Genomic DNA, 26,524 nt, shown 5'->3' on the forward strand with positions numbered 1-26,524 from the left:
GCAAGCCCTGAACAGCAGTTTCTAGGTCCATCAGCACTGCAGGAATGGCAACTTATGGGATGTTGGCTGGCCAGTCTGTGGCAGTGGTCTGGGGTAAGTCATCTTTGGTGGAAGCTCTGAAATATCTGATAGATAAGCTTCAAACATTAATCAGCAATGAGGGCCAAGTGTCTGTGGAAAACATCAACCAGCTGTTGCAATCTGCCCACAAAGAATCTAGCCTTGACATTATTTTGTTGGGTGTAATTCCTGGAAGCACTACTCTGCACAGTGCTGAGATTTGGGCTGAGATGCCCTGGTGGATGTCTTTTTCTGAAAGAGCTGGTAGAGACAGCTGTAGTCAACAATAGCAAAGGGAGGACAACATCTGTGTTTGGCCCTGACTCTTTCTGGTCTTGTGGAAGTGAAAGAGCTGCAGCAGGAGCCCTTGAACCCTGAAGAGATACAGTCTGTCCAAGAACACCTGTTACCAAAGTGACAGTTTGCTTTGTTTACAGATTGCCGGCAAAAACCCAACTTTGAAGTGTGTTCTTCTAGTCAACTGAAGCTTTCCATTGCCAAGAAGTCTTCTCCTCTGATGAAGCCTGCTATGGACCCTGCAGCAGCCAAGCTTTGGACCCTCTCAGCCAATGACATAGAGGATGAAAGCATGGATCTCATTGACTCAGATGAGCAGCTGGATCCGGAAAATTTTAAGAAGCCAGATTCAGCTTCCCCGTGGGCTCCTTTGTGTGAGGAAGGGGAAAAAAAGAGGAAGAATTGCACCTGTGGCCTCACAGAAGCACTGGAGAAAGAGAAGCCAAGGGAACAGGTGAGCTCCAGCCCAAGTGGGCTTGTAGAAATTTCTACCTGGGTAATGCTTTCTGCTGTGCCAGCTGCCCTTACCTTGGGATGCCAGCCTTCAAACCTAGGGAGCAGACACTCCTGAGCAATAGCAATCTCACTGATGCCTGGGAGGGACCCAATGCGGTGCAAACCTGCTCCTCCAGCCAACTCCTGTCCCTCAAATCCCACCATTGTGGTTCCTCCCATCTCCTCCAGATTTGCTCACTCTCTGCTTCACAAGAATCCATCTGCAGGAAGGCTGCTTGGTAAACAGAGTGAAGCTGGCAAGAGGTACAGCGGTGTGCAGTGCTGCTATGCATCAAAAGGCCACAGCATAATGGAGCCTCGTTACTCTGAGTGGAGAGACCTGTTTCTCCACCTAGTGTTAGGGAATAGGACAGTGTCCTGAAGAGGGCCCTCTCCTGATGACACAATGCTGACCTAACACTCAGAGCCCGGGCATCCTTGAGTATTAACACTTTGGGACAAAGAGGGCCGCTGCCCCTATCCTAAACTCAGCATTACTGCCACTACTTATCTTCCAGACTTGGTGGTGAACTTGCATTTATTTGTTGGCGACATGAGTGAAGAGTCTCATGACCTCCTTAGGGCACCAAAGGAATCACCATTGGTTGCTGTGATCATATTCAGTGTCCTTCTGCCCTTTCTATCTCTACCTCACCCATTTTACTGTATTGTATCTGTCTTATTGTTTTGCTAATCTATAGTTATTAAAGTTGTGTACGTCTGCAAAAAAAGTCCATAAATGCTATGGAGCCGTTAAAAATATTTACAACCCCATGATGACATACAAAATAGTGACGTTGTAATGCCAATAATAATATGAAAGTGTTTAGATCTACTTCACTTCTTCATCCGATTCCCTCCACAGTCTATGCATATTTTGTTTCCTTTCTTCAATACCGGACTGTACGTGTCAAGGTCACCAGTGACCTTCACCTTGTCAGATCCAGCAGCTACTTCCCCAGCCTTAGCTTTCAGCATAGTTGACCAGTGGTTCTTCATCCGTGCCAAGACTAGTCTGTGTCTACTTCACTGGCTCTCTATCCCATCTCCCTTCCAGGCCACTGCTAAATGTTAGAGCACTCCAAGGATCAACTCGGTCCTCTTCTCTTCTTCACCCTCCTTTCCATAGCTCTCTCCCTAAAATATCTCATCCAGTTCCACGGCTTTATAAATACTCCACATGGTTCAGTAGTTAAAGAGTGTTTAAGGTATTTAAGTCACACCTCCAGTCCTGACCTCTACACCAAGCTCTGGGCAGGAATGTATTCAATTGTCTACTTAATAACTTTCCTTGTCTAAGATGTAAGCACCTCAGACTAAATACTTCCAAACAGAATTATTATTATTATTATTATTATTATTACTATTACTATTATTATTGTGTCTTGTTCAATTCACACAACAGTGCATGGCCCAAGTAGATTCTCAAGAAATACTTGCTGAATAAATACGTGAAAAAAAGAAATACACATACAGCTGCTTGTACAATTACGTTTAACAACATAAGAGTGGTAGGAAAAATACCCAAATTTTAACTGGTTGCTTATGAAATTAAGATTTTTCTTTAAAACTCCTTTTCTGGGTGCCTGGGTGGCTCAGTGGGTTAAGCCTCCGACTTTGGCTCAGGTCACATGCTCTCGCGGTTCCTGAGTTCGAGCCCTGTGTCCGGCTCTGTGCTGACAGCTCAGAGCCTGGAGCCTGCTTCGGATTCTGTGTCTCCCTCTCTCTCTGTCCCTCCCCTGTTCATGCTGTCTCTCTCTGTCTAAGAAATAAGTAAAACATTAAAAAAATAAAACTCTTTTTCTATTTTATTCAGACAGTAATGGTTAATATGACTTTGGCGCTCAGAGACTTCTGCCAGACTGCCCCTTACCAGCTGCACATCCTTGCTTCCTTCGTATGCCAAAGGGGCTCAAAAATATGCACCTCAGAGGCCCCTGGGAGGCTCAGTCAGTTAAGCCACAGACTTTGGCTCAGGTCATGACCTCAAGGTTTGTGAGTTCGAGCCCGCATGGGGCTCTGTGTTGACAGCTCAGAGCCTGGAGCCTGCTTCGGATTGTTTCTCCCTCTCTCTTTGCCTCTCCCCCACTTGCACTCTGTCTCTCTCCCTCTCTCAAAAAAAATAAATAAATAAAATGTAAAAAAAAAAAATTAAAAAATGCACCTCAATTATGTCCATGTAGCGTTCACACTGCGCTTTTCTGTAAAATTCTGGATGTAAAGAGCTTTGCGTGGTATAAGGCTCATAGTGAAGGGTAGTGATTGTTAGTCGATAATACGGACAGGGAGATTTTCTTTTATAATAAAAATACATATATTTTTTTATAAGTCTTCCCTGAAAAGAGAAAAAGAATTCCACGCCTACTCCAACATCAACTCACCGCGGCCCCGCCCGCTTCCCAGAAGGCTGCGACTGCTCGGTCGGCTTTTCCGCCCACGTGATCCTCCCAGGCTCCTCCCCATCTCCAACATGGCCGCGCCCAGGGGCACAAGCCGCACGTGATGGAGTCCGAGCACCTGGAAATTGGAGCGTGCAAGTGTGTGAGCAAGTTTACCTCCGTACCATCGGTTCCATCCTTTCGACCCTTACCTAGGTCCTCGCGGGCCCCTGTGTCTCTGCCGCCATGAAGACAAAGCCTATGTCCCACAAGACGGAGAACACGTACAGGGTGAGCAAAGGCACTTGGGCCAGGAACCGTGGGTACCTGCTGCCTCAGCCTTGGAACTGGGTCTGAGCGGGACACTAGGGGCTGAGGTGTTCTGGGCGGAGCGTGAGTCACTTACCTGACAAAAGAGAGGGACTTGGCGGGTGTAGTAAACATGGGATGGGGAAAGACGTCTGAATAGCACGTTTCGCCCGCGGTTTGTGGGGTCTGGCCTGCCTGGGAATTCCTTTTGGTCCAGAGTTAAATTCATTATCACAGACTAATTGCTTAGGAGATGTTTTCCACTACTCTTTTCTCCTTAAAGACCAAATTGGGGGGCGAGCCGGCGGAAGGAGGTAAGTGATTTCTGGCTAATGGCTATGACACCACTTTCAGTTTTTCTTCTGAGAGTTTCTTTGTTATTGTACCAATCGTATGTCTGTATGTGTTTAAAAACACTACTGTTGCAACGACTTAGCCAGATCCCTGTGCTTGTAGCGGGTTATGAAACCTAACAGTAGATCCAGGGAGGCCACATCACCGACTTTCACCTGGATCCACCACAATTTAGTGTGGAAATTTTATTTGAAATGACATAACTGAACTTTTGCAAATACATTCGTGGAAGTATTTAATTATCTTCACATAGTAGTAGTACAGGGCGTTTAACACTGTGTCTTTGAGCTTGTTTTTACAGTTCGCTTTTGTGACTCATCAGTGATGTCTACGTCTAGTTTCTAAACACAATTATATATTTTATGATTGATTGAAAATACAAGTCTGAAATTGCAAGAGAAGCATACTGTTATTCGTAATGATAGTACGTGAGGAGGCTTATTGAAACTTTAAACTTTATATTTTCACAAGGCAATTGTGGACATGTAATTATTATACAGCGCTTAAAACAGATATTCAAGATGTGATAAGTGTTAAATGATGATCGTATATTAAATATCCCTCCCTTTCGCAGTTTCTTACATTTGCTGAACGATTGGCGAATGTGAATATTGATATTATTCACCGGATTGATAGAACTGCAAGCTATGATGAGGTAAGAGAATGTTTACTAGCTGATCTTCGAGTATTCACAGTTGGTTTTTTAGTCTCTCCTCTTAGAAGTGAATTGTTTTTCAAGCCATTCCTTAATGAATATGAAATGCATTATACCTGTGTGATTTTATAAGTTGCTACATATGGCAAATTAGGTCTCAATTAAAGCAAATTAGAAATTTATGGGCTCAATAGCCATATGTGCTACAATATTAGACGAGTGTAGCTATGGAACATTTCCATCATTGTGGAAAGTTCTATCAGGTGATACTGTGTTAGACAATTGGCTTGATACCTAGATACTTAGGCTTCTGTGATTCCAGCCTCTCCCTTTTCCATGTGCATTCTGATTGCAGAATGCAATGGTGCATTTTCATTTTCCTGAAGCTACAGTTTTTAAGAGGTTTTAAGAACATCACTTTTCCAGGGCTTAGTTTCTTCCTTTACAAAATGAAAGGAGCTAGATTTCCAGTTCTAACCATGCTCTCAGTCACACCTGTACTTAAAAATCTTGCTTTTGCTGCATCTTCATTATGTCCCTGTTACCCTATTAAGGTCCTCTATAACATGCCTTTAACTTAGGGGTTCAACTTCAGTTCTTACAGTTCTTCACTTATAACTCTAGTCAGACTTTGCTTACTGTCCCTTTGGATGCCTTATTCCAACATGTGAATTCAATGTGTTAAATGATGTGATCTGGGTAAGCACATAATGCTTTATTTGTATAGGTTTTAGCATGGCAAAAAGGACAGGAAATACTGTTTAATGTTGAGAGAGAAACCTATATAAAGGAACAGAGACTAGAAAATTCATGTGACATTTAAGGAACTGCAAAACGTTTCAATGTGGTTATTAATTGTATGTATAGTGTTTGTGTTGATGGTGACTGGGATAGGGGAAGGAGATAGCTGGTGAGAGATAAAGCTGAAGAAATAGTCAAGGAGCATAAAGAACTTCATATGTCAAGCTAAGTTTGGATTTTATCCTGAAGCTATGGGATGTCATTCTTGGAGTAAGGTAGAGGAGTGTGTGACATGATCAGGTCTCAGTTTTAGATCTCTCTAGCTTTAATGTAAAAGGAAGAGTAGGATTAGAGTCAGGACAACCTGTTGTGAGGATTTGGTAGTCATCCAAGTGAGAAAATTATTATAGTAGCAGCAGTCAAGATGGAGAGAAGGATTCCAGAGATATTAAAGAAGTAGAATGGAGAGGACTTGTGACCTGCTGGTTTTGGAGGGAAGGAGGTTAAAGTTTGGTTCTAACAACTGGGCGGTTGAGGACATCACTTATCAAGGTAGATTTGTAGGAAGAGAAGCAGGGGGTTGATTCTATTTGGGGCTTACTGAATTTGATGTACCTGTGGCCATCCAAATGATGGTGTCCAAAATCTATTTGGATATATGGATCTGGAGGAGTACAGGTGATTTTGGAGGTGGAATTATAGATTTAGAATTCAGTATATGGTTTATAATTTAAGCCACAGGAGAGATAGATGGTTTAAGAGGTAGAATGTCAGGTTAGAGAAGAGAGCCTAGGATCTGATCTTGGGCTGGATGGTCCAGAATGGTCTCAATCACATTTTAACTGGGGCTTGTTAGTCCTAGTTATCCTCATGGCCTTTTACTCTCTGATAAGCTAGACTAGGCTTCTTTTCATAATGGCAGAATCTTCTCAAGAGAGAGAAAGCAGAAGTTGTAAAGCCTCTTAAAGCCTAACTTTGGCAGTTGCAAGATCACTTCTGTTGCACATTATAGGTCAAAGCAAGTCAGAAAACCTGGCCAGATTCAAGGAGTGAGAAAATAGACTCCATCCCTCTGTGGTAGGGGCTGTGAGTCACATGGCAAAGGGACAGGGACATAGTCTACCACAAAATGGCTGACATGTGCCTGCTGCTATGCTATACTGGGAATGCCTTCTTCATTTAGGTTTAAACTGCTAGGTGTATTTCTCTCTCTTAAGAGACACCGAACAAAATTTAATGAGATCCTCTTTCTTTCCCTCTATTCTGCCTATTGATTTATCTTCATTTTTATTTTTTAAAGATTTCCAAAGCACTTTTTAAAGGTTTGCTCTTTTTTTGAGATTGTAGATTTGGCATGCAGTTTGTGTACTAATTTGTACTGTCACATTCCACTCACACACGCACATACAGTAATAATTTTATTGATTTTACCTTTCAAAGTACAAAGTAATGTACACTGGGATAATAAGCTAAACAGTATGACAACGTATTGGTGAACTTAGAAAAACTTGTTATCTCACCTCTCCTACCCCTTATTGTCAAGGAAACTAATATGAACAATTTGGTATATATATATTCTGTACTTTTCTGTCATACAAATATTTGCAAATGTGTATATTTATAGAGGCCTTTTTAAAAAATATTGGCTCCTACCATATACTTTACTACGTAAGTTGCTTTTATCGTTTTGGGAGTTTATCCTCAACATCCTTCTAATTCAATATAGATACAACTATTCTTAGTAGCTATATAATATACCTTAGAATTTATGGACCATGAATTACAACAAGCACTTTCCTGTTGTTGGATATTTACACTTTTTATGTTTTCCACCCACTACAATAAAGTTGAATAAGCATCCTTATACTAGTATGTTTGTAAATTTTATAAAAAGCATCTCCAGAATGGGAATTGATGGGTCAGAGGGCATACCTGTTTTGTTTTTGTTTTTGTTTTTGTTTTCATTTTAATGATTGCTGGAGTATTTTCCCACAAGGTTGTAATTCATATTTCCAAAAGCAGAATGAAAGAATTACAAGAGCACATTTTTCTGGGCCTAAAATTGTAGAAAACAGGAAAAAAATTTTTTTCTTTAGTGTGACTATCACATAGGTTTTAAAGAATCATTTGCTGCAACCAAATCAACAAAATACTGTGTTTATAAATCCTTTGCCCATATTATACATCTGATTGCTTTTTGAGTATGTTAGTTATCACCCTTTAAAAAAAATGTGTTTAAACTCCTATTATCATTGTCTCAAGGTATCATTATTCTTATTTACTTTGATCATAGATTTTCTTTGAGTTGCCTGATTAATGGACTGCTTTAATCTTGGCAGGAAGTCGAAACCTACTTTTTTGAGGGTCTGCTGAAATGGAGAGAATTGAACCTTACAGAGCACTTTGGTATTTTCTATTTTGCTTCTATTTTTTTCTCCCATCATTTGTACTTTATGTGTTTAAAACGACTAAATTAGTGGTATGGTAGAAAAGCAGAACCTATTCTCTCTCTCTTTCTCCCTTTTTTTTTTTTCACCCAGGAAAATTTTACAAAGAAGTTATTGACAAGTGCCAGTCCTTCAATCAGTTGGTCTATCATCAAAATGAGATAGTTCAGAGTTTGAAGACTCACCTGCAAACCAAGAACAGTTTTGCTTATCAGCCCCTTTTGGAGTAAGTAACGTGTTGAGAGAAAGCTCAATGACATTTATCTGAATTATAGAAAGGTTGTGTTTTATACTACATTTGCCTTAGATCTGGTGTCTGTAATTTGGAAACAAGAATGTACCTTTTCTGTTAGATCAGAACATTAGTGAATTGTCAAAAAGCAGAATCTTTAGAGTTATCCTCCTTTTGTTTTTCTTTTATACATTTAAGAAAATTCATATTTCTTTCATGCTACAGGAATGAGCATAATTTGTGATTAAAAAAAAAAATACACGTTCTTGCTCCAGCTGAATTTCTTTGCTGAACTCTTAAAATGTGAAAAATGTTATGCCTTTCTCAAGACTTGGTTTGGAAGTTTTAATTAATCCTGTTATCACAGGCAATCTGTTATCATTTGTGAAATAGTCTGTCTTTTGATCTGCATGTCTCAGAATCAGTTACCTCTACTTATCTTTAATGCAGTTTGGTTGTACAGTTGGCACGAGATCTGCAGACGGACTTTTATCCACATTTTCAGGATTTTTTCCTGACCATCACCTCAATCCTGGAGACTCAGGACACAGAGTTACTAGAATGGGCTTTCACCTCGCTGTCCTATCTTTACAAGTACCTGTGGAGACTGATGGTGAAGGACATGTCCAATATATACAGGTGACCCTTTTCTCTCTCTAATTCGGGTTTGGTTTGATTTTTGTCCCTTTTCAATTTTATTTTATCTTACGTACAATTCAGCACTGTTTAGTAAATTTATGGGGCTGTGCAAATACCACCATAATCCAGTTTAAAAACATTTCCATCATGGGGCACCTGGGTGGCTCAGTCGGTTGAGTGTCCAACTTCATTTCAGGTCATGGTCTCGCGGTCTGTGAGTTCCAGCCCCGTGTCGGGTTCTGTGCTGACAGCTCGGAGCCTGGGGCCTGCTTTGGATTCTTTGTCTCCCTCTCTCTGCCCCTCCCCTGCTCATGCTCTGTCTGTCTGTCTCTCTCTCTCTCTCTCTCTCTCTCTCTCTCTCTCTGTCAAAAATAAATAAACATTAAAAAAAAATTTTTTTAAGCATTTCCATCATCGCCAAAAGATTTCTCATGTCTGTCTACAAGTCAGTCCTGCTCCCCATCTGCATCAGTTTTGAGAGCAAAAGCAATATATATATATATATATATATATATATATATGTATTAAATAGTCATAATTGTCTCTGTGAAAACAGCTGTGCTTTAGGCTCCTCAATAGAACAGTCCTCCTCAGTAACAAAACAGTTTAGCATCTGAGTTTTGCAAGTTTTTATTTTTTGTTCAAGTGCAGTCTTTATCAATACTGGCAACCGGGATTGCTCACTCTTGCCCTGTGTTTAGTTAAAAAATGTGCACTACCCATCATGCGAACTGCTGACATGGCTGCCTGACTCTGACATATTTTTTTGATTGTTTTTCTCTGGAGTTCTGTTTGACTCCAGACTGCCCTTCCAGCTCAGTCTCTATACAAAGTTGGTTCTCCAGCCAAAGTGGTCCACATTGGCCGGTCTGCATTGACCTGGTCTTTTCTTATCTGCAGCCATTGAAATCCTGCCTCTTGCCGTCAAAGTCAGGCTTGGTTTCCATAATCTCCACAAATATTTCTGGGCACCTTAGCCAAAAGTGAAAGCTTTGTACTCTGAACTCCTCTGGTATTCTATACACTTACGTTACACAACTTCTGTTATAATTGTTTGTTCATAGTAATGATGTTCTTTACAAACCTGTGAACTGTTCAAGAGTCCAGTCTTAAATATCTGCATTTACCCAGTCCCTAACATATTAAGTAAGCCTGAAGAGACATTCAGAGAACATTGTGAACAAATGTGGACAGGGAAAGAGGATGAATTCCGTAGTTACATTTTGTTTAAGGAAAAGATTGTTTATAATCAATTTCAGTCTGGGACTGATGGAGCTTTCCACTTGGTGTACTGATTATTTCTGCATACTTTAATTGCCACAGGAGTATGTAAGATTACCGCCCTCCTCCCAAGTATAGGTGTGGGTTTGGGATAGGACTATAGATTTCGTTTTTGTTTTTATACCAACCCCCTTTACCCTACCCTTGGTTGAACCACCCTTCCCTCTACCCTGCCTTGATTAAAGAATGAGAAAGAAATATTTTTCCAGCCTTTGCTGGTTCTTTGTGAAGCTTTTGGTAAAATGTATTAGAAACCAGATTACTTTGTCAAAACCAGCAAGATCTTGGGGCAGTATTCAGTAGTCCCCCCTTATGTGTGGGGTTTATGTTCCAAGCCCCACAGTGGACACCCGAAAGCACAGATAGTACTGAACTCTGTATGTGCTATGTTTTTTCCTATGTATACATACCTATGACAAAGTGTAATTTATAAACGCACAGATTAATAGCAATAACTAATAATAGAGCAATTATAACAACATACTGTAACAGAAGTTGTGTGTATGTGGTCTCTCTTTGAAAATACCTTATTGTACTGTACTCACATTTGTGATGATGTGAGATGATAAAAGGCTAATGTGTTGAGATGAAGTGAGATGAACAACAAGGTAGATATTGTGGCATTAGTGCTATGCTCCTATTGAGCTGACAGTGGTCAGTAGGAGGAGCACCTGATTCCAGACCACAGTTGACGATGGGTAGCTGAGACCACTGAATGGAACACAGATAAGGAGGGACCACTGCATGGCTATTTGGTTTCATGACTTCTCTTGTTACTTTTTTATCTTCTAAGCCACGCTTTCCACTTCTAAATTTATTTGCTGTTGGTGTGACATCTTCAACAGCCTGGATATTTTCACATAAGTATTACTAAAATCAAAGTCAGCACATTCCTGCTCAAACTATCTCTTCATTCGTTCATGTGTTCAGTTAAGTATGTACTGTGTTAGGCCCTTTTTGGTTGCCCATTTCCCAACAGTGATACCATCTTTCTTCTCGTCAACTGAGGCTTGGTGTCTTAGAGGCATTTTTGACCCAGTTGTCTTCAAGGACCCCAAATCCTCTTGATTCCATTATTCATGTACTCATTTGATTAAGTATTTATTAAACACTGTACAGCACCTGAGATGCAATTGCAAATAAAACAGATAAAAAATCCCTCTTCATGCAAAGTTTACAGTTTATCAGTGGAACATCTTGGGTGCATGCCTGGCATGTGTGAGGAACAGCAAAGAATCCTGGGTGGTGGGGCAGCATGTATAAGTAGAGACTAATTAGACAGTGCCACATCATATTAATAAGGGTCCAGGCCTTGTGGGCACTGTAAGGTCTTTGCTTCCACCACAAGGACTCTTGAAATGTCTCTTGGGTCCATCTTTTGCCATTTCACTCTACCATCAGCTTCTTTCATGCCCTTGTTCGCCCAAGCTTGCGTGACTTGAACAGATTTCTAGCTGGACTGCCAGCCTCTTCTTTCTTCATTTATTTTATCCTATATCCTGCTGCTAAATTAAACTTTCTGAAATATTAACTTCTTATTTAGCCAATATTTATTAGCACCTGTTATGGGCAACGAAGTGCTAGGTACTGAGGGTACAGCGAAAATAAGAGATACATCCCATGCTCTCCTGTCATTGGGGAGACCAGTTTAAACAATGTGATTATTCAGGTAATTATTTAGTTATAGCTACATGGCGGTGTGACCTTAAGCAGGTTGCTTGACCTTTCTGTCTCAGTTTCATTATCTGTGGAACCAGGATAACAGTTCCCACCCCATGGAGTTGTGTTGTTTACAGGAAGTAACAGAAAGTGCTTACGAAGATGAAAGCTAAAGCCTAGTCTCCTCTGTTTGGTGTTCACAGTGACCGGTTTACCTGAGCAGCTTTATCTGCAGCAGCCCACCCAGCCACATCACCCTTTTTCTTTCAGACAGACTAGCCTCCTTTAGATTGTTTCTGCTCGCCCCATCTTTGCTCTCGCTTTTATCTCTAGTCATATGCACTACTGTACCCACTTGAATTCTTCATATTGTTCAGGACTCAGCTCTTCATGGAGTCTTCTCTGTAAGACCTGTACCACCGGTCCTAGGATTTTTCTTGTCTGTGACCTTCATCTTCTGTCTTGGTAGTTGAATGAGGTTTTAAAGCACTTGCTTTATACCTGAAATGTATTCCTTGCATACCTAGCACAGTGTTGGGCATACAGTTGACATGGAATGTATGTTTATTAAAATGTGATTAAACATGTCTTATTTTCTCATTTATAGCATGTATAGTACACTTCTGGCTCATAAAAAACTACATATAAGAAACTTTGCTGCTGAAAGTTTTACTTTTTTGATGAGAAAGGTTAGTCTGATACATGTTTATTGCTCATTAATCCTCAAGAATCTGATGAACAGAAGCAGATATCTTTTATAATATGATTTTTATGAACTAAATATATATGTATGTATATGTATGTGTACATATATATATATACACGAATAAACCTTTTACCATTTTGAATTTATCTTATCATAAAATTGCTCACTAATGTGAAATAATTTGAGTCACTTGTTTATTGTTATTTAGGTTTTTGGTAGCTTATAGTGTGTGCATATCAGAAGTGCCCTCGAATTCAAGTCAGTAAATATATGAATGGTGAGAGTAGTAGAAAATTTTATAATAATTTCCTGGAAAGAACTGATGACATAGTGTCACTTGTGTTTGTTTCCATAGTAAATTTTAGAGGGTCACAGTGGTATTAATTTCTCTTATAAGTATATGATTTGCTTTCAAAAATAAAATACTGCCTTATGTAGTTTTTCTTGGCACAGACCTTCATATTATTTCATTGAATCACTGTTGTATATGAAATAAGAAGTGGTATACTATTATAACAGTTTGAAATCATTACAGGTTTCTCTTCCTTTTAGAATTTTATCCTAATTACATTTAACTGAACCTGTGGACCAGTAAATAATATGTATTCATTTGGATTTGTTTGTTTTATAAATACAGTTTTCCATTTGCATTTTGTGTTTTAGGTTTCTGATAAAAACGCACTTTTCAATTTAATGTTTCTTGATCTTGATGAACATCCGGAAAAAGTAGAAGGAGTTGGACAGTTGCTCTTTGAAATGTGCAAAGGAGTTAGAAATATGTTTCATTCCTGTACAGGGAAGGTAAATAACCGGAAGGATACTTCGTGTCTGTGTGAAAGCTATTAAAAAGAAAACCCATAATATTTATGTAAATGGTGTGGAGAGAGGATAGCCTAGAATAAATAAAAAGCACTAAATAGGGAGCATTAGGTTGTTGATAACAATGCTTACCTAATGTAGGTTCTGGGTGATTAGGTATAGTATTTACTTACAAAATCATTGCTGTCTTCTCCATCTGGATCCTAGAAGGTAACATAAATTGATTAATGAGTGAGGAGTAGACAGTTGGATGATAAAATTCTCCATCCTAGTTTGGAAATTCCTTTTGGGATGTGCAGTTAACCATCAAAGCTACCCTGTCTTTGATTATTCCAGATCAGATTTTAAGATAGGTTAATCAGAGTGGGGAATAATCAGACTGGGAAATAACAATGTTAATACTTAAAAATAAGATTGTACATGTTTATTTTAATGGTTATTGGCTTCCCACAGGCAGTGAAGCTAATTTTGCAAAAACTAGGACCAGTTACTGAAACAGAAACTCAGCTACCATGGATTTTAGTTGGAGAAACACTCAAAAACATGGTCAAATCCACTGTGTCCTACATCTACAGGGAACATTTTGGTCCACTTTTTGAATGTTTGCAAGTGAGTTCTAATTTTTAAGGATTTGTTTGTAATAAGAAGCCCAAGAGTTGATTGTTCTTGCTCTTAGTTTAGCAAAACACTCCTGGAGATTGTATTTTTATAATTGTTATCTTTATACTTTTGCATACATACTAGGATATTTTTTCCCCCTTTATCTCCTGGTCTTTGTTTGTTTGGTTGGTTTTTGGTTTTTGGTTTTTGGTTTGGATATTTTGAGATGCAATAGAACATAGTGGCTAAACGCCCTTAGAGCCAGACCGCCCCTGTTCAAATCTTGGCTTTGTCACTTACTGGTAGTGTGACTTGGGAAAGTTACTTAAATATCTGTTCCCCATTGTTTTCATCCTGTGGGATTTTGGGACAGTAATATTATCTACCGCATGGTTGTTATCAGGATTGTGAATAAACACTTACAAAGCACTTTATGACTGTGCATTCAAAAATGTTAGGTATTCTTAGTGACTCCTGGTAGGTGTGTCTTTCTTTCAAAACAAAGGAATGTGAAAATTTGAACTGCTTCACCCAGTATTTTCATTATTGGGTTAACAGGTGAGTTTCATATGTTATAGTTATTCTTTTCTGTTAAATTCTTTATTGGCAGGAATCACTCCTGGATCTACATAGAAAAGTAACCACAACGAACTGTGGGGAAAGTTCTGAACAGATAAGAAGGTTGTTAGACACATATCTAATACTTGTGAAACATGGAAATGGATCAAAGATAACCAAACCAGTCGATGTTTGTGAGGTGAGTTCCCAACTGCATTTGTTTAGAGTCTGTTCATTAAAAGCTATTGCTAAGTGTACATTGTTTTTTCTTTTATTTTACAGGTATTATGTCAAACAATACACATAGCCAATCTTTCCACAACTTGCCGGGAGACCCTCTTGGCTGTAATTTCTGCTTTGATCCTGGGTGAAAATGTTTCCTTGCCAGAGACCTTTATCAAAGAAACCATACAGAAAGTAATTTACTTCAACAAATATTAATTGAGTAGTTAATAAGATGTTTAGCATTGAGAAGGCCTCCTGGGGAATACAAATGAAGTGTGCAAAGGCTCTGCCTTCAGGGAATTTATAATCTTGTTAAGGAGACGTGAGTTGCATGCTGTAATAGAGAGAGACAAAACAAAATGCGATAAAGTAAATGTTTGGCATATATTCAGCAACACGTATAGCTTACCACGTGCTAGGTATGGACTAGGTATTCCAGGGTGGACAGTATGGTCCCTGCAGTTTTTGATTGTTAGGGAAGTGGGGCCCAGGGAACGAGTTATTATAATCCTTTGAATTAATCTATTGATGTCATTGAAACATAATGATTAATTCTGCTTGGGGTTGAGGGACAGAGAATGTTTTTCAACGAATTTATATTTGGGATAGTCCTTGAAGGTTAACTAGCATCTGCCAGTCAGAGAAGGTTTAAAAATGCCAGGGAACAGCACAAGGTGCGTTCAGAAAGTACAAAAATGTATGCCGATTGGGCTTCCATGGACACAGGAAGTGTGATGTATATCAGCGAGGCTCTGTTTGGCTTTGAAAAGTTTGGTTGGGTTTTATCCTGCAAATAGTGGAAGGCCCTGGAAAATTTTTAAGCAGGGTAATGATCTGATGATTTGAGATTTGCATTTTAATGAGTTTAGAAGAGGTTTTATAGGGAAGCGGGATTGAAAATAGACCAATTAGGTTCATGCCGCGCAGCAGTAAAAAGTATGGAGAAAGGTGTAAAATAGTGCTGCCTGCCGTTTCATGATTCTCTGTAGCTGGGAAAGAACTAAGCAGCTCTTAGGCAGAGGCCTGCATAATCACTGGAAACCTAGTGCCCCTCACGTCTATAAGTAAGTTTCTTTGGCAAAGGACAAGCATTTGGATAGAAGACTGGTTGAAGTGTGCCTGCCGCTACCTTATTCCAGCTGCCTTCCCAAGGAGAAGGGCTTAGTGCCTGTGTCTCACAGCTGGGGGTGTCCTTGCCACCAAGTTCTTTTTGAGAGTGACTTCTCCCGAGACTCTGTTGACTTGTACCAGGCATCCTACCACTTCTTGCTTGCAAATTAGAGGACCTTGAAGGTTTTGGGTGTTTTTTGTTTTCAGGAATGGGGAAAGTACTCTCTGTATATTTAATGTGTGTGTGTTTTTTTTTTTAACCTGTGGTCCACAGATTTTTGAGAGTGGATTTGAAAGACGTCTAATTTTGGATTTTTCTGAAGTCATGTTTCTTATGAAGCAGTTTGAGCAGGTGAGCAACTAATGTTTTGGATTTGTTTTGTTATGGATCTGTCACGATGAAATAATCAAACTTAAAATCCTATGATTTTTGTTTGTTTGAGAGGAATAGAATAAGTATTTGATGTTTTAGTCCATATTTTTTGATGCGATTATATTCCAATTGTAGTTTATAAGTAAAACTTTGTTTCATATGCCAAGGCATTTAAAATGCCGTTAGATAACCAACTTGTTTTCTAATAATCCTTGAGGAAGTTATAGAACCGTGTGGTAAAATTGAAAAAAGAGTTTAAGGAACTTTTATGTGACTTTGGAAAAGTCACATTCAGAAAAAATAGTTTCTGAAACATTTTGGGTTGCAGTAAGGTTACAAATGCACTTTATTGCTACAAAGTAAATACAGTACCTGATTTAATGAGATAGAAATCTTTCCCATTAAATCCTGACTTTATTTTATCCCTTTCCCTCCCTTCCATCAAACATTTGCCATTCCTTATAACTGGTCATGCATAGCATACCTCATGGAAGCCTGTCTGTGTTTGTTCTGATTTCCCCATTAGTCATTAATATATTATCATTTGCCTCCATAAGTAAATAATAAATAAATTAAACAAACAAACAAACAAACAAACCTTTGTGTGTGTCCTAGCCCTGTTCCTTCCTGTCCAGTGAGAGCCCTTTATCTTGCTCTGGTTTTTGTAGCAACCCCATTGTTTCCTTCTCCCCTGTTCTCTTTTTATTTTCTTAAACTGGTAAGAACAGAGACTACACTTGATCTTACCCAAAAGGCCGAGAATCCATATCTTTGGTTTTTTTTATAAACACCTTATTTTTATCAGAGGACTCCTTATGTGTATTCAAACAGTCAAGCAGGGCTAAAAGACAATCATTTGATTTCCACTCACATCTCCCTCACCAGGAGCAACCACATCTCTTAGGTTTCATCTATCTTTTTCTGTTACTTCATACTTTCTAATCATTTGAATATACTGCTTTTCCTTGATGCATTAGTTTTAGTTGTTAGCTATAGACTTCTTCTTATGGTGGATGGATTCTGATTCTTTTATACTCTCATCTTCTCTGTAGAGTTACAGCACAAATTTTGGTTGGATTCCTATTCACCATATAATTAATCCTTCCAAACAGGAAGTATTTTATAATTATGTTTCCTTTTTTTTTTGTATACTTTTCCATTTTTCCTAAAGTTACAGATTGCCTCATTCTGGAATAACTGGAAATTATTTTCCTTGAATAGCTGGACAGTGAGTCTGTTTTCCCACAGCATTCTAAAATGCCTTTCACAGGGCAAACTGTCAGAAAACTTAGCAGCTTGAGTTTTTGTTTTTGTTTATTTTCCTTTCCTAGACACACTCCTCCTGAAGCAGTGCAAGTCTGAATGGGTTGCTTTCTCAACACACTGAACAGATGTCATACTAGGACTTCCTTTTGCTTTTCTCCTATTTCCTGGGTCTCATGTCTTTACCTTGTTACGCTTTACTTCCTTATTTTGATGGTACACATTTTCCAGAAGTCTTAAGAAAGGGCGAATGGAAGTAAAATTTTGAGATTTAGTACACTGGAGAATGTTTTTATTCATATTGTTATAGGCTGGCTATAGAATTCTAGAGTTTGTCATTTTCCCTCAGTTTTTCAGGCTTTTCTTCAAGGTCTTATAGCTTTCATTGTTTCTTTGAAGAAGTCTGATGCCATTACGATTTCTGATCCTGTGTTTATGATCTGTTTTTTTTTTTTTTTTCCTCTGTGGAAGTATGAGAATCCTGTCTTCCTTAGGTGTTCTAAAATGTCTATCTGTTAATAAATGTGATTTCCTTTCTCATTTTTAGCTTTTTCTACCCAGCTTTCTCTTATACATTGAAAATTGCTTCTTGATTGATGAGGCTGCTGTCAAAGATGAAGCTCTAGCCATTTTGGCCAAGCTCATTCTGAACAAAGCAGCACCTCCTACTGCTGGCTCGATGGCAATTGAGAAGTACCCTCTGCTTTTCTCACAACAGACGGTGGGGTAAGTTCTAAGTCTTTATTCCCTGTAATGTTGATAGGGTTACCTGTTTTATAACGTAACAAGAATGCTGTAAAAATGAAGATCTGTGTATTTTAACTGGAAAGATGTCCCTGATACATTGTTCTGTGAAAAAAGAAGATGTAAAACAGTTGTTCTGTGAAAAAAGAAGATCTCATTTTGTAAAGTTAAAACAAAGTGTATATAAGCATTGGAAAAGACATGGAAGGATACACAAATAGGTTAACTTGGTTAACGTCAGGAGGATAGAATGTGAAAGAAAGAGGTGACTGTTGATTTGTTTTAGCCTTTTATTTTAAAATAATTGTACATTCACATGCAGTTGAAAGAAATAGCATGGGGTGCCTGGGTGGCCCAGTCAGTTAAGTGTCCAACTCTTGATCTCAGCTCAAGTCTTCATCTCAGGATTGTGAGTTCAAGCCCCACGTTAGCCTCCATGCTGGGCATGGAGCCTACTTTAAAAAAAAGAAAAGAAATAATACAGAGATGTTCTGTGTATTCTTCCCCCAGCTTCCCCCAGTAGTAACATCTTGCATAAGTTAATGGGATGTCACAACCATAAAATTGACATTTTTCAGATTACCTCAGTTTTACACACACTCATCTCTGGGTATGTGTGTATCTGGCTGTATGGTTCTGTGTAGTTTTATCACACTTGTAGATTCATAACCACAACCAGAGTCCAGATACAGAGCTGTTCCTCACCACAAGGATCTCTTGCACTACCTTTTAATAGCCATGCTCACCCTGACACTCCGCTCTCCATTCCTAACCCCTGGCAATCCGTCCTCCATTTTTAGGATTGTGTCATTTCAAGAATATTATGTAAACGGAATTAAAGAGTACAACTTTTGAGGTTGTCTTTCAGTTATGCAGTTCCCTTGCGACCCATCCAAGTTGTGTGTGTCAGTAGCCCATCTCTTTGTTAAAAATCTTTTCATGTGCTTATTGCTGAGTAGCAGCCCATGGTGTGGATGGATGTAGTGTACTCCATTCAGTGATTCACTTGTTGAAAGACTTCTAGTTTTTGGCCATTATGAATAAAGCTGTTATGAACAGTCATGTACGTAACTTTTTGTTGCTCTGAGATAAATGCCCAAAAGTGGAATTGTTGAGTTATATCATAAGTACATGTCTCATTTGATGAGAAACTGTCAGTAGTTGTCCAGTGTGGTTTTGCCATGGTACATTCCCACCAACAGTCTGAGTGATCCGGTTTCTCTGCATCCTCTCCAGCAGTTGGTATCATCACTGTTTTTTATTTTTTGCCAGTCTAATAGGATATGGTGAAATCTCATTGTGATTTTAAATTGCATTTCCTTAATGGCTAATGACGTTAACCATCTTTTCGTGGGTTTATTTTCTATCTATATATCCTCTTCAGTGAAATATCTATTAATTTCCTTGGCTCATTTTCTTTCTTTTCTTTTTTTGTTACGTTTATTTTGAGAGAGAGCAAGTGCACGAGCAGGGGCGGGGCAGAGAGAGAGGGTGAGAGAGAATCCCAAGCAGGCTCTGCACTGACAGTGCAGAGCCCAACGCTGGGCTCCATCTCACAAACCTTGAGATCATGACCTGAGTCGAAATCAAGAGTCGGACACTTAACCAGCTGAGCCACCCAGGCGCTCCCCCCCTTGACCCTTTTTCTAACTGGACCATGTGTTTCCTTACTGTTGAGTTTTGAGAACACGTTATATATATATTCTAGTTAAAGGTTTTGTTGTCAAATGAGTGGTTTGCACATATATTCTTCTAGTCTATAGCCTGTCTTGTTCCCTTAAGATTTTTCACAGAGCACAGTTTGAGATTTCGATGAGGTTCAGTTGACCAACATTCCTTTTATAGGTAATGCTTTTGATGTCAAGTCCAAGAACTCTTTGCCTGGCTGTAAGTCCTAGATGTTTTCTCCTACTTTTCTAAAAGTTTCATAGTTTTGTTTTACATGTAAGTCCATGATCCATTTTGAGTTAATTTTTATATAAGGTGTGAGGTTTAGGTCAGGTGTCTTTTTTTTGCTTGTGGATGCCCACTGTTCTGGCAACATTTGTTGAAAAGGCTATTCTTTTATGTTCTCTTCCATCGATCATGTATCTCTCCTCCTCTAATACCACACTATCTTATTACACTAGCTCTAAAATAAGTCTTGAAATCTTGAAAAAAAATTCCTCCCATTCTATTCTTCTTTTGTAGATTTTTTCAGCTATTCCTTGTCCTTCGTCATTCTATATAAATTTTAGCAGAATCTTGTCTATGTCTACAAAAAAACTTTGCTGGGATATTGTTTGGAATTGCCTTAAATCAAAGATCAATTTGGGGACAATTGACGTTTCCCTAAAGATACACAAAACTGTTAACTTTGTTTATGTCAGGAGGACAGGAAGGGAAAGAAGGAAGTGACTGTTAACTTTTAGATTATATAACTTTGCATCATTTGAATTGTTAAAAGAGCCATGGATTACTTTCTTAATTTCATTAAAAATAATGCATACCCTTTAGAAGCTGAAAACGAGGTTTATATAAACATGTGAGAGGATTCTGCTGATCATTTTTCAAGTAGTTGTGGGTGTGTTTTTAGAAATTATAGATTAGGAAACCAGTTCCCTTATCATTCCTATGTGTTCATGCTTAAATTTATTTCTCTGGGATTTGTTAGACTTGCTGCATTTATATTTTGCTTTGGGACAGTAGGAATAGATGAACAATTCTTGAGTTTTTGCTGAGTACTCGGCTTTGAAGCATCACAGAATCCCTTGAGATGGGTGTCATTGCCCCCATGGTCACACAGCGGAGTTAGTTGTTGATTCGGGATCAGTTTGAGATTCTGGAGGAACTCCTCTTCTTCACATGTTGCTCTCCTGCTGACTTTAAAAGTAACTTCTCTCTATGAAAACATGCAAGCAAAATCTTGTTGGTTTTTCAACATACTGGGCTGATTCCTGTCCAGCAGCCTCTGCAGTAAGTCTTCCCTCTGCCTAGTATGAGTACAGAGCATCGAGCAAGGAGGAGGGCAGAATGGGAGGCCTGGGTCAGATCACATAGGGTCTTGTAGGGTGAAGTAGGGAGTGTGGATTTTCCTGGAGGAGCTCATCGGCAGGTGTGACAAAGCAAGGGAATGACTTGGCAAGGAATGACCCACTTTTTTTTCAAGCAGCTCAATGTTTTCTTGTAAGGTTTTTGCAGATTGTTGATTCGCGGTTACTACTAGAATATATGTCAAGATGTAGTGACTTTCAGAAATCACCAATGAAATTAAACTATTATAATTTCTGAACATTTGATATCCTGGTAAGTATGAAACAAAAAAGAATACAACGTTTTAGTTAATTTTAATAATAACAGGGCACAGAAATAAAAACCTGATATTCTGCTTCTGTTGTGTAACAGACTGGGCATGGAGGCTAAATTATCAAAACAAATCAATTTACTTACTGTTTCTATGAGTTTTCTTTCAATTAGATTTCTGTCTTTCAAATAGGCGTGAGGTGTAGTTCATTGGCAAAAAGGAAAAGAGGCAAACAAGAATAGTGCCAAAGTAACCGACACCTAAACCTAAATGTCATGTCAGAAAACATCAAGGAAGAATTTATCAGATTAAAGAAACAGAGAACATTACTTCTAAATCATAATCACTTCAGTGGCATTTGTCAAATTCACCACTATGTGCAACATCATTCTACATTTGTAAAATCAAAATTCATGTCAAAATGGAAGGGGGGAATAGAGGAAGTCCATTCATTACAATTAATTACCTCTCCCGTTTTAAAAAAGTGTTCAGCAGAATGTACAGAAAAGAATGAATCAGAATGAATTAGAAAATTCAGAAATAATACCTAAAATTAGAAGAGACTTGTGCTTTAAGTTATGAAGTAAATTAAAATAGAGAATAGAAGGGGCGCCTGGGTGGCTCAGTCGGTTAAGTGTCCGACTCTTGATTTGGGCTCAGGTCATTCTCTTGCAGTTTATGATATCGAGCCCTGCGTCGGTCTCTGTGCTGACAGTGTAGAGCCTACTTGAGATTCCCTCTCTCTCTCTCTCTCTGTCTCTCTCTCTGCTCCTCCCCCATACCTGGGCATGCGTACGCCCGCCCGCTCTCTCTCTCTCTCTTTCTCAAAAAAATAAACTTTAAAAAAGAGAGAGTAGAAGAAAGTAGAACCAAAGGAGTTGAAAAAGCCTCTCACTGAAAGTCCAGAAACAACTCCCGTTCATTTACTTACTTGTATTCAACCACCACCCCCAGTTTGCACCTCCCCACAAATGTTCCATGTTCCGCTCATGGAGAGGAGCCAGTTTTATTTCAGACTTCAGAGGACAAGAGCAATTATATTCCCTCCTCTTTTCAACATTCGTGTTTCTTCTCTTCCTTCAGATCCTGTGTAAGGCAGAAGAAGACTAGATCCAAGGGAGGAAAAGAACAGATCCCAGTGCTGGACCACCTCTTATCTCTAATTCAGTTACCTGCAAATAAAGATTCTACTTACCTTTCACATTCTTGGGCAGCCCTTGTCGTGTTACCTCACATCAGGTGAGAAAATAAACTGTGGGTAATTTTGAAAGAAATACTTAGCATGCTGAGTTCAACATGTGTTAGCCATTCCTTGCTATTCCCTGAAAAAAGCCATTGAATGCAACTTTGAACTTTTCTCTTTTTCTCCCTACTTGGACAGACCTCTTGAGAAAGAGAAGGTGATACCAGTCGTCACATGCTTCATAGAGTCACTCTTCATGAATGTTGACAGAGAGAGTTTTGCAAAAGGTCAGTTACAATCCCCATTTGTTCTCTTCTTTCTTTTCTGGCACACCCAAAGTAACTATAAACACAACGGAATACCAGAGAATAGTGCTAGCATTGTGCTCTGACATAACCCCCTATATGATAAATACAGGAAAAAAAAAGGATAAGATGGACGTATTGCACTTGTACTTCAGAATGTGGTGACCGGCTCAGGGCGGCTTGAACACAAGCTGAAGAGGAAGTGTTAGAAGGGTGCCATGGTATATGACCCCTCATTTTCAAGCCCCGGCTTTTATCTTGTTCTCTGTCTCCCATGCGTACTCTATCCCTGGTATACACCTTATAGTCCATTTGCCTCCATTTGCTCACTCCGAGCAAGATACTATCTTTTACAGCCTTCCGCTGCCCTTGTACATGTGTTCCTTCTGCCAGAGTCCTTTCTAGGCCTTTGTCACTTGGTGAACTCTTAATTTTCTTTCAAAACTCATTTCAAGCACAGCACCTGTAGGAAGGCCTACATGACTTCCTGGCAGAGTTAGGCTGCCCTGCCCAGAACTTCCTTTCCTATTATACACTTGAACACCTCCTCCCACTAGCATGAAGATAGCAGTTTGAAAGTAGATGTTTTGTTTTATCCTAGGACAGTATTTTCTAATGTAATATATAGTAGTTCATTCATTTAAATATTAAAATGTTAGGTTCTCTGTTTGATACTAAGCAAACACGTTAGAGGGTAAAGCAGACTCACCACAGCTGAAGTGCTCAATAGCCACATGTGGCTAGTGGCTGCCATATTGGATTGCAGCATGAGTACAGAACATTTCTGTCGTTGCAGAAGGTTTTATCGGACAGCATTGTTCTAGTATCTCGAACAGGGATTGGCAAAATTTTTATGTAAAGGACCAGATAGTAGATATTTTAGGTTTTATAAATCCTGTTCAGTCTTTGTGGCATATTCTTTATTGTTTGCTTGTTTGTTGTTTTAAACAACCCTTTAAAAAATGTAAAAAACATTCTTAGCTAACAGGCCATATAAAAACAGGCTACCTACAAATCTGACTTATGGGCCAAAGTTTCCCAATCTCTAGTCTGAGATTAAATGAATGCCTAATTTAAAAAAATAATTTATTAGCTTTTGAAAAGTACAAGTGTGTCTCCTCAAAAATTCTAATTTTGCTGTTGGCAGCGAATCGAACCATTGAACTTATCTCCTCATCTTAATGGAACATACATTTTGATTCTCTATTTTTGAATATATTTTTCTCTTAAGAAAGCTACAAGAGGGGCGCCTGGGTGGCTCAGTCGGTTAAGCGTCCGACTTCAGCTCAGGTCACGATCTCGCGGTCCGTGAGTTCGAGCCCCGCATCGGGCTCTGTGCTGACAGCTCAGAGCCTGGAGCTTGCTTCCGATTCTGTGTCTCCCTCTCTCTCTGCCCCTCCCCCGTTCATGCTGTGTCTCTCTCTGTCTCAAAAATAAATAAACGTTAAAAAAAAAATTAAAAAAAAAAAAAAAAAGAAAGCTACAAGACTTGAGAACCTTCTCTTCAGTTCCTGCCTGTTACATCCTTACGTTTGACAGATGATTCTTTAGGTGGTACAGCTTCACTTTCATTTAGGAACTACTAGAAACAGCAAGTGTTAGATAAATGAGATGCCTGGTAGTAATTGTGTCAAAGGAATAAGTTATGTGGTTCTCCTGTTTTTCTGCCCTTAGGAAACTTGTTTATTCTTTGTCAAGCTGTAAATACTATGTTAAGTTTGGAAGAATCTTCTGAAATTCTGCATTTGGTTCCTGTGGAACGTGTGAAGAATTTAGTATTGTAAGTAAACATATCTCCCATGTATATTAATCATGAATAAAATATAAAAGCTTCTGTTTTTGTGAAATCTTGGGCATGATAAAAGTCCTTATTTTGATCTATTTTATACCCAAGTTGTATTCATATTAGAAATTTATGATTGATTTAAATCCTTAAAATAAGTACATTTTTTATGCAGTCTTTAAATGCAGATTCATCTTTGTAGAGCGGTATTTTACCATGTGGGTAAGCTCATGTTGTAGAGCATAAGGGTATATAATGCTGATTATTCCCAACCGAGACTTGCACAGTGTTGACCTTTTGTGACTTCCTGAGTGATTCCAACACACGCATTTCCACTACACTCATTCTGTCTCATCCTGATATCACCATTTTGGAAAACTTTCCTGTGGTCCTTTTACTACATGGCAAAACAACCCAGGTTTTTGTTTTTATAAGTTTATGTCAACCAGCTCCTGATTTTGGTAGTAGTAGAAGTCTGTTATCGGGGAGCCGTGTTCTTCTCAGCTTAGCACCCTTTCTAAAGGTCACACCTTTTGAAAACCTGGTAAAGTAGTTGGCTTCTTTTTCCAGAGTCTAATCCATTTTCCATCCATGCTGTTTTTTGTTGTTGTTGCTGCTGTTGTTGTTTTAGAGAGAGACAGAGACAGAGTGCAAGCCAGGGAGAGGGGAGGGGCAGAGGGAGAAAGAGAGAGAATCTTAACCAGGCTCCACACACAGCACAGAGCTCTACTTGGGGCTTAAAACAGATTTATTCATTTACTTCATTCAGTAAATATTCATTTGCTTTTCTTAGGTACCAGGCCCTATTCTAGGCACTGGGAGGCATAGTGAATGAAACACACACAAAATACCCTGCCTTCATGGAGCTACTATTCTAGCAAGAAGAAACACTAAGCACGATAAATAAGTCACATTTATAGCATGTTAGACAGTGGCAAGAAAATTAAAGGAGAGTTGGGATAGGGACATTCTGGAGGTTGGGGACAACAACAGTTTTAAATAGGGAAGGCCTCACCAAGAAGGAGACATCTGAGCTGAAACGCAGAAGCAGAAGGGGGTAAATCATGAGGGTATCTGGGGTTGGGGCCTTTCTGCGTTCCTGACCTGGGAGACTTGAGTGCCACCGCTGTAGGGGGTGCCCAGCAAGGAGCTATTGGCAGCTGAGCAGAGCGAGGGGTGAGTAGTAGGAGAAGATGACACAGAGGTGGTGGCCATGACCGACAGTGTGTGACATTTGGCCGTTGTGGGGCCTGGGCTTCTACTCCAAGTGAAAGGGAAGGAAGCTACAAGAGGAATTTTGGCAGGAGAATGACTTAGGCCTAAGCAGGACCACCCTGGCTACTGTGCTGAGAACAAAGCAGACCAGTTAGAAGACTTACTGCAGTAATCCAGAGTCTCTTTCCATTTCCAGATCTGGACAAAGCTGGCAATTCTCCATGGTTCCTTGAATTGGTTTACATTCCTTTAAGGAGTTTTTCTTTGATATCATCCTATATCTCATGTTTTATGTTCTCTTCTTCACTTTATTGATCTGTTTAAACTTCTCATGGTATATTCTTGGGTATAAACAATTTAAGCCATCTGTAGAGGTTTTGAAATAAAAAGGCACACATAACACAGGGATTAGTACGTCCCCTGCAGAAGACCAGCCAGCCTCCCAACCAGGTGGCACTCAGCCTTGGAGGTCTGGAAACCTCTAACAGGAGTATATACAGCTTTGAAAGTGGAGGCGTAAACTTGGAATTGTGAAAGCTTTAGACGCAAGCTTCTGTGCTTGGTGCCGTGCTAGTTACTGGTTAAGCACATAGGTTTCACAGCCAAGACAACTTGGATTAGAATCTTGTCTCTACCATCTACTAGCCCTGCAGCCTTTGGTGGGTTTATTAACCTCAACTTCATTATCTCTCTCAAGGGAATAACAGCACTTCCCTCATGGGCGTTAAATTGAACACCACATCCTGTCATGGCGTCATACACATTGCATTTTTATTATGTCCTTACATGCCAGTCTCTGTTCTGAGTACT

At 39.3% G+C, this 26,524-nt stretch overlaps 1 protein-coding gene and 2 pseudogenes across 2 annotated transcripts in view; 2 read left to right on the forward strand and 1 right to left on the reverse strand.

Moving 5' to 3' along the window:
* The first annotated feature begins 44 nt into the window (after nucleotides 1-44).
* Nucleotides 45-911, forward strand: LOC125920450 (anamorsin-like; annotated as a pseudogene).
* Nucleotides 912-3,304: 2,393 nt separating this feature from the next.
* The window catches only part of UTP20 (UTP20 small subunit processome component), a 107,664-nt gene continuing 84,444 nt past the window's right edge, over nucleotides 3,305-26,524 (forward strand). For both annotated transcript variants that reach the window (XM_049626157.1, XM_049626158.1), the window contains exons 1-15: nucleotides 3,305-3,521; nucleotides 4,468-4,548; nucleotides 7,629-7,695; nucleotides 7,830-7,962; nucleotides 8,419-8,607; nucleotides 12,155-12,236; nucleotides 12,917-13,054; nucleotides 13,526-13,681; nucleotides 14,283-14,429; nucleotides 14,513-14,647; nucleotides 15,840-15,917; nucleotides 17,749-17,927; nucleotides 22,312-22,467; nucleotides 22,610-22,698; nucleotides 24,391-24,496. In XM_049626157.1, the coding sequence (XP_049482114.1) occupies nucleotides 3,477-3,521; nucleotides 4,468-4,548; nucleotides 7,629-7,695; nucleotides 7,830-7,962; nucleotides 8,419-8,607; nucleotides 12,155-12,236; nucleotides 12,917-13,054; nucleotides 13,526-13,681; nucleotides 14,283-14,429; nucleotides 14,513-14,647; nucleotides 15,840-15,917; nucleotides 17,749-17,927; nucleotides 22,312-22,467; nucleotides 22,610-22,698; nucleotides 24,391-24,496 (1,781 nt within the window). In that variant the 5' untranslated portion in view covers nucleotides 3,305-3,476. The remainder of the gene's footprint in view (nucleotides 3,522-4,467; nucleotides 4,549-7,628; nucleotides 7,696-7,829; nucleotides 7,963-8,418; nucleotides 8,608-12,154; nucleotides 12,237-12,916; nucleotides 13,055-13,525; nucleotides 13,682-14,282; nucleotides 14,430-14,512; nucleotides 14,648-15,839; nucleotides 15,918-17,748; nucleotides 17,928-22,311; nucleotides 22,468-22,609; nucleotides 22,699-24,390; nucleotides 24,497-26,524) is intronic.
* Nucleotides 16,491-16,705, reverse strand: LOC125920596 (uncharacterized; annotated as a pseudogene).

Source organism: Panthera uncia, chromosome B4, assembly GCF_023721935.1.
Source record: "Panthera uncia isolate 11264 chromosome B4, Puncia_PCG_1.0, whole genome shotgun sequence".
NCBI classification, from domain to species: Eukaryota; Metazoa; Chordata; class Mammalia; order Carnivora; family Felidae; genus Panthera; species Panthera uncia.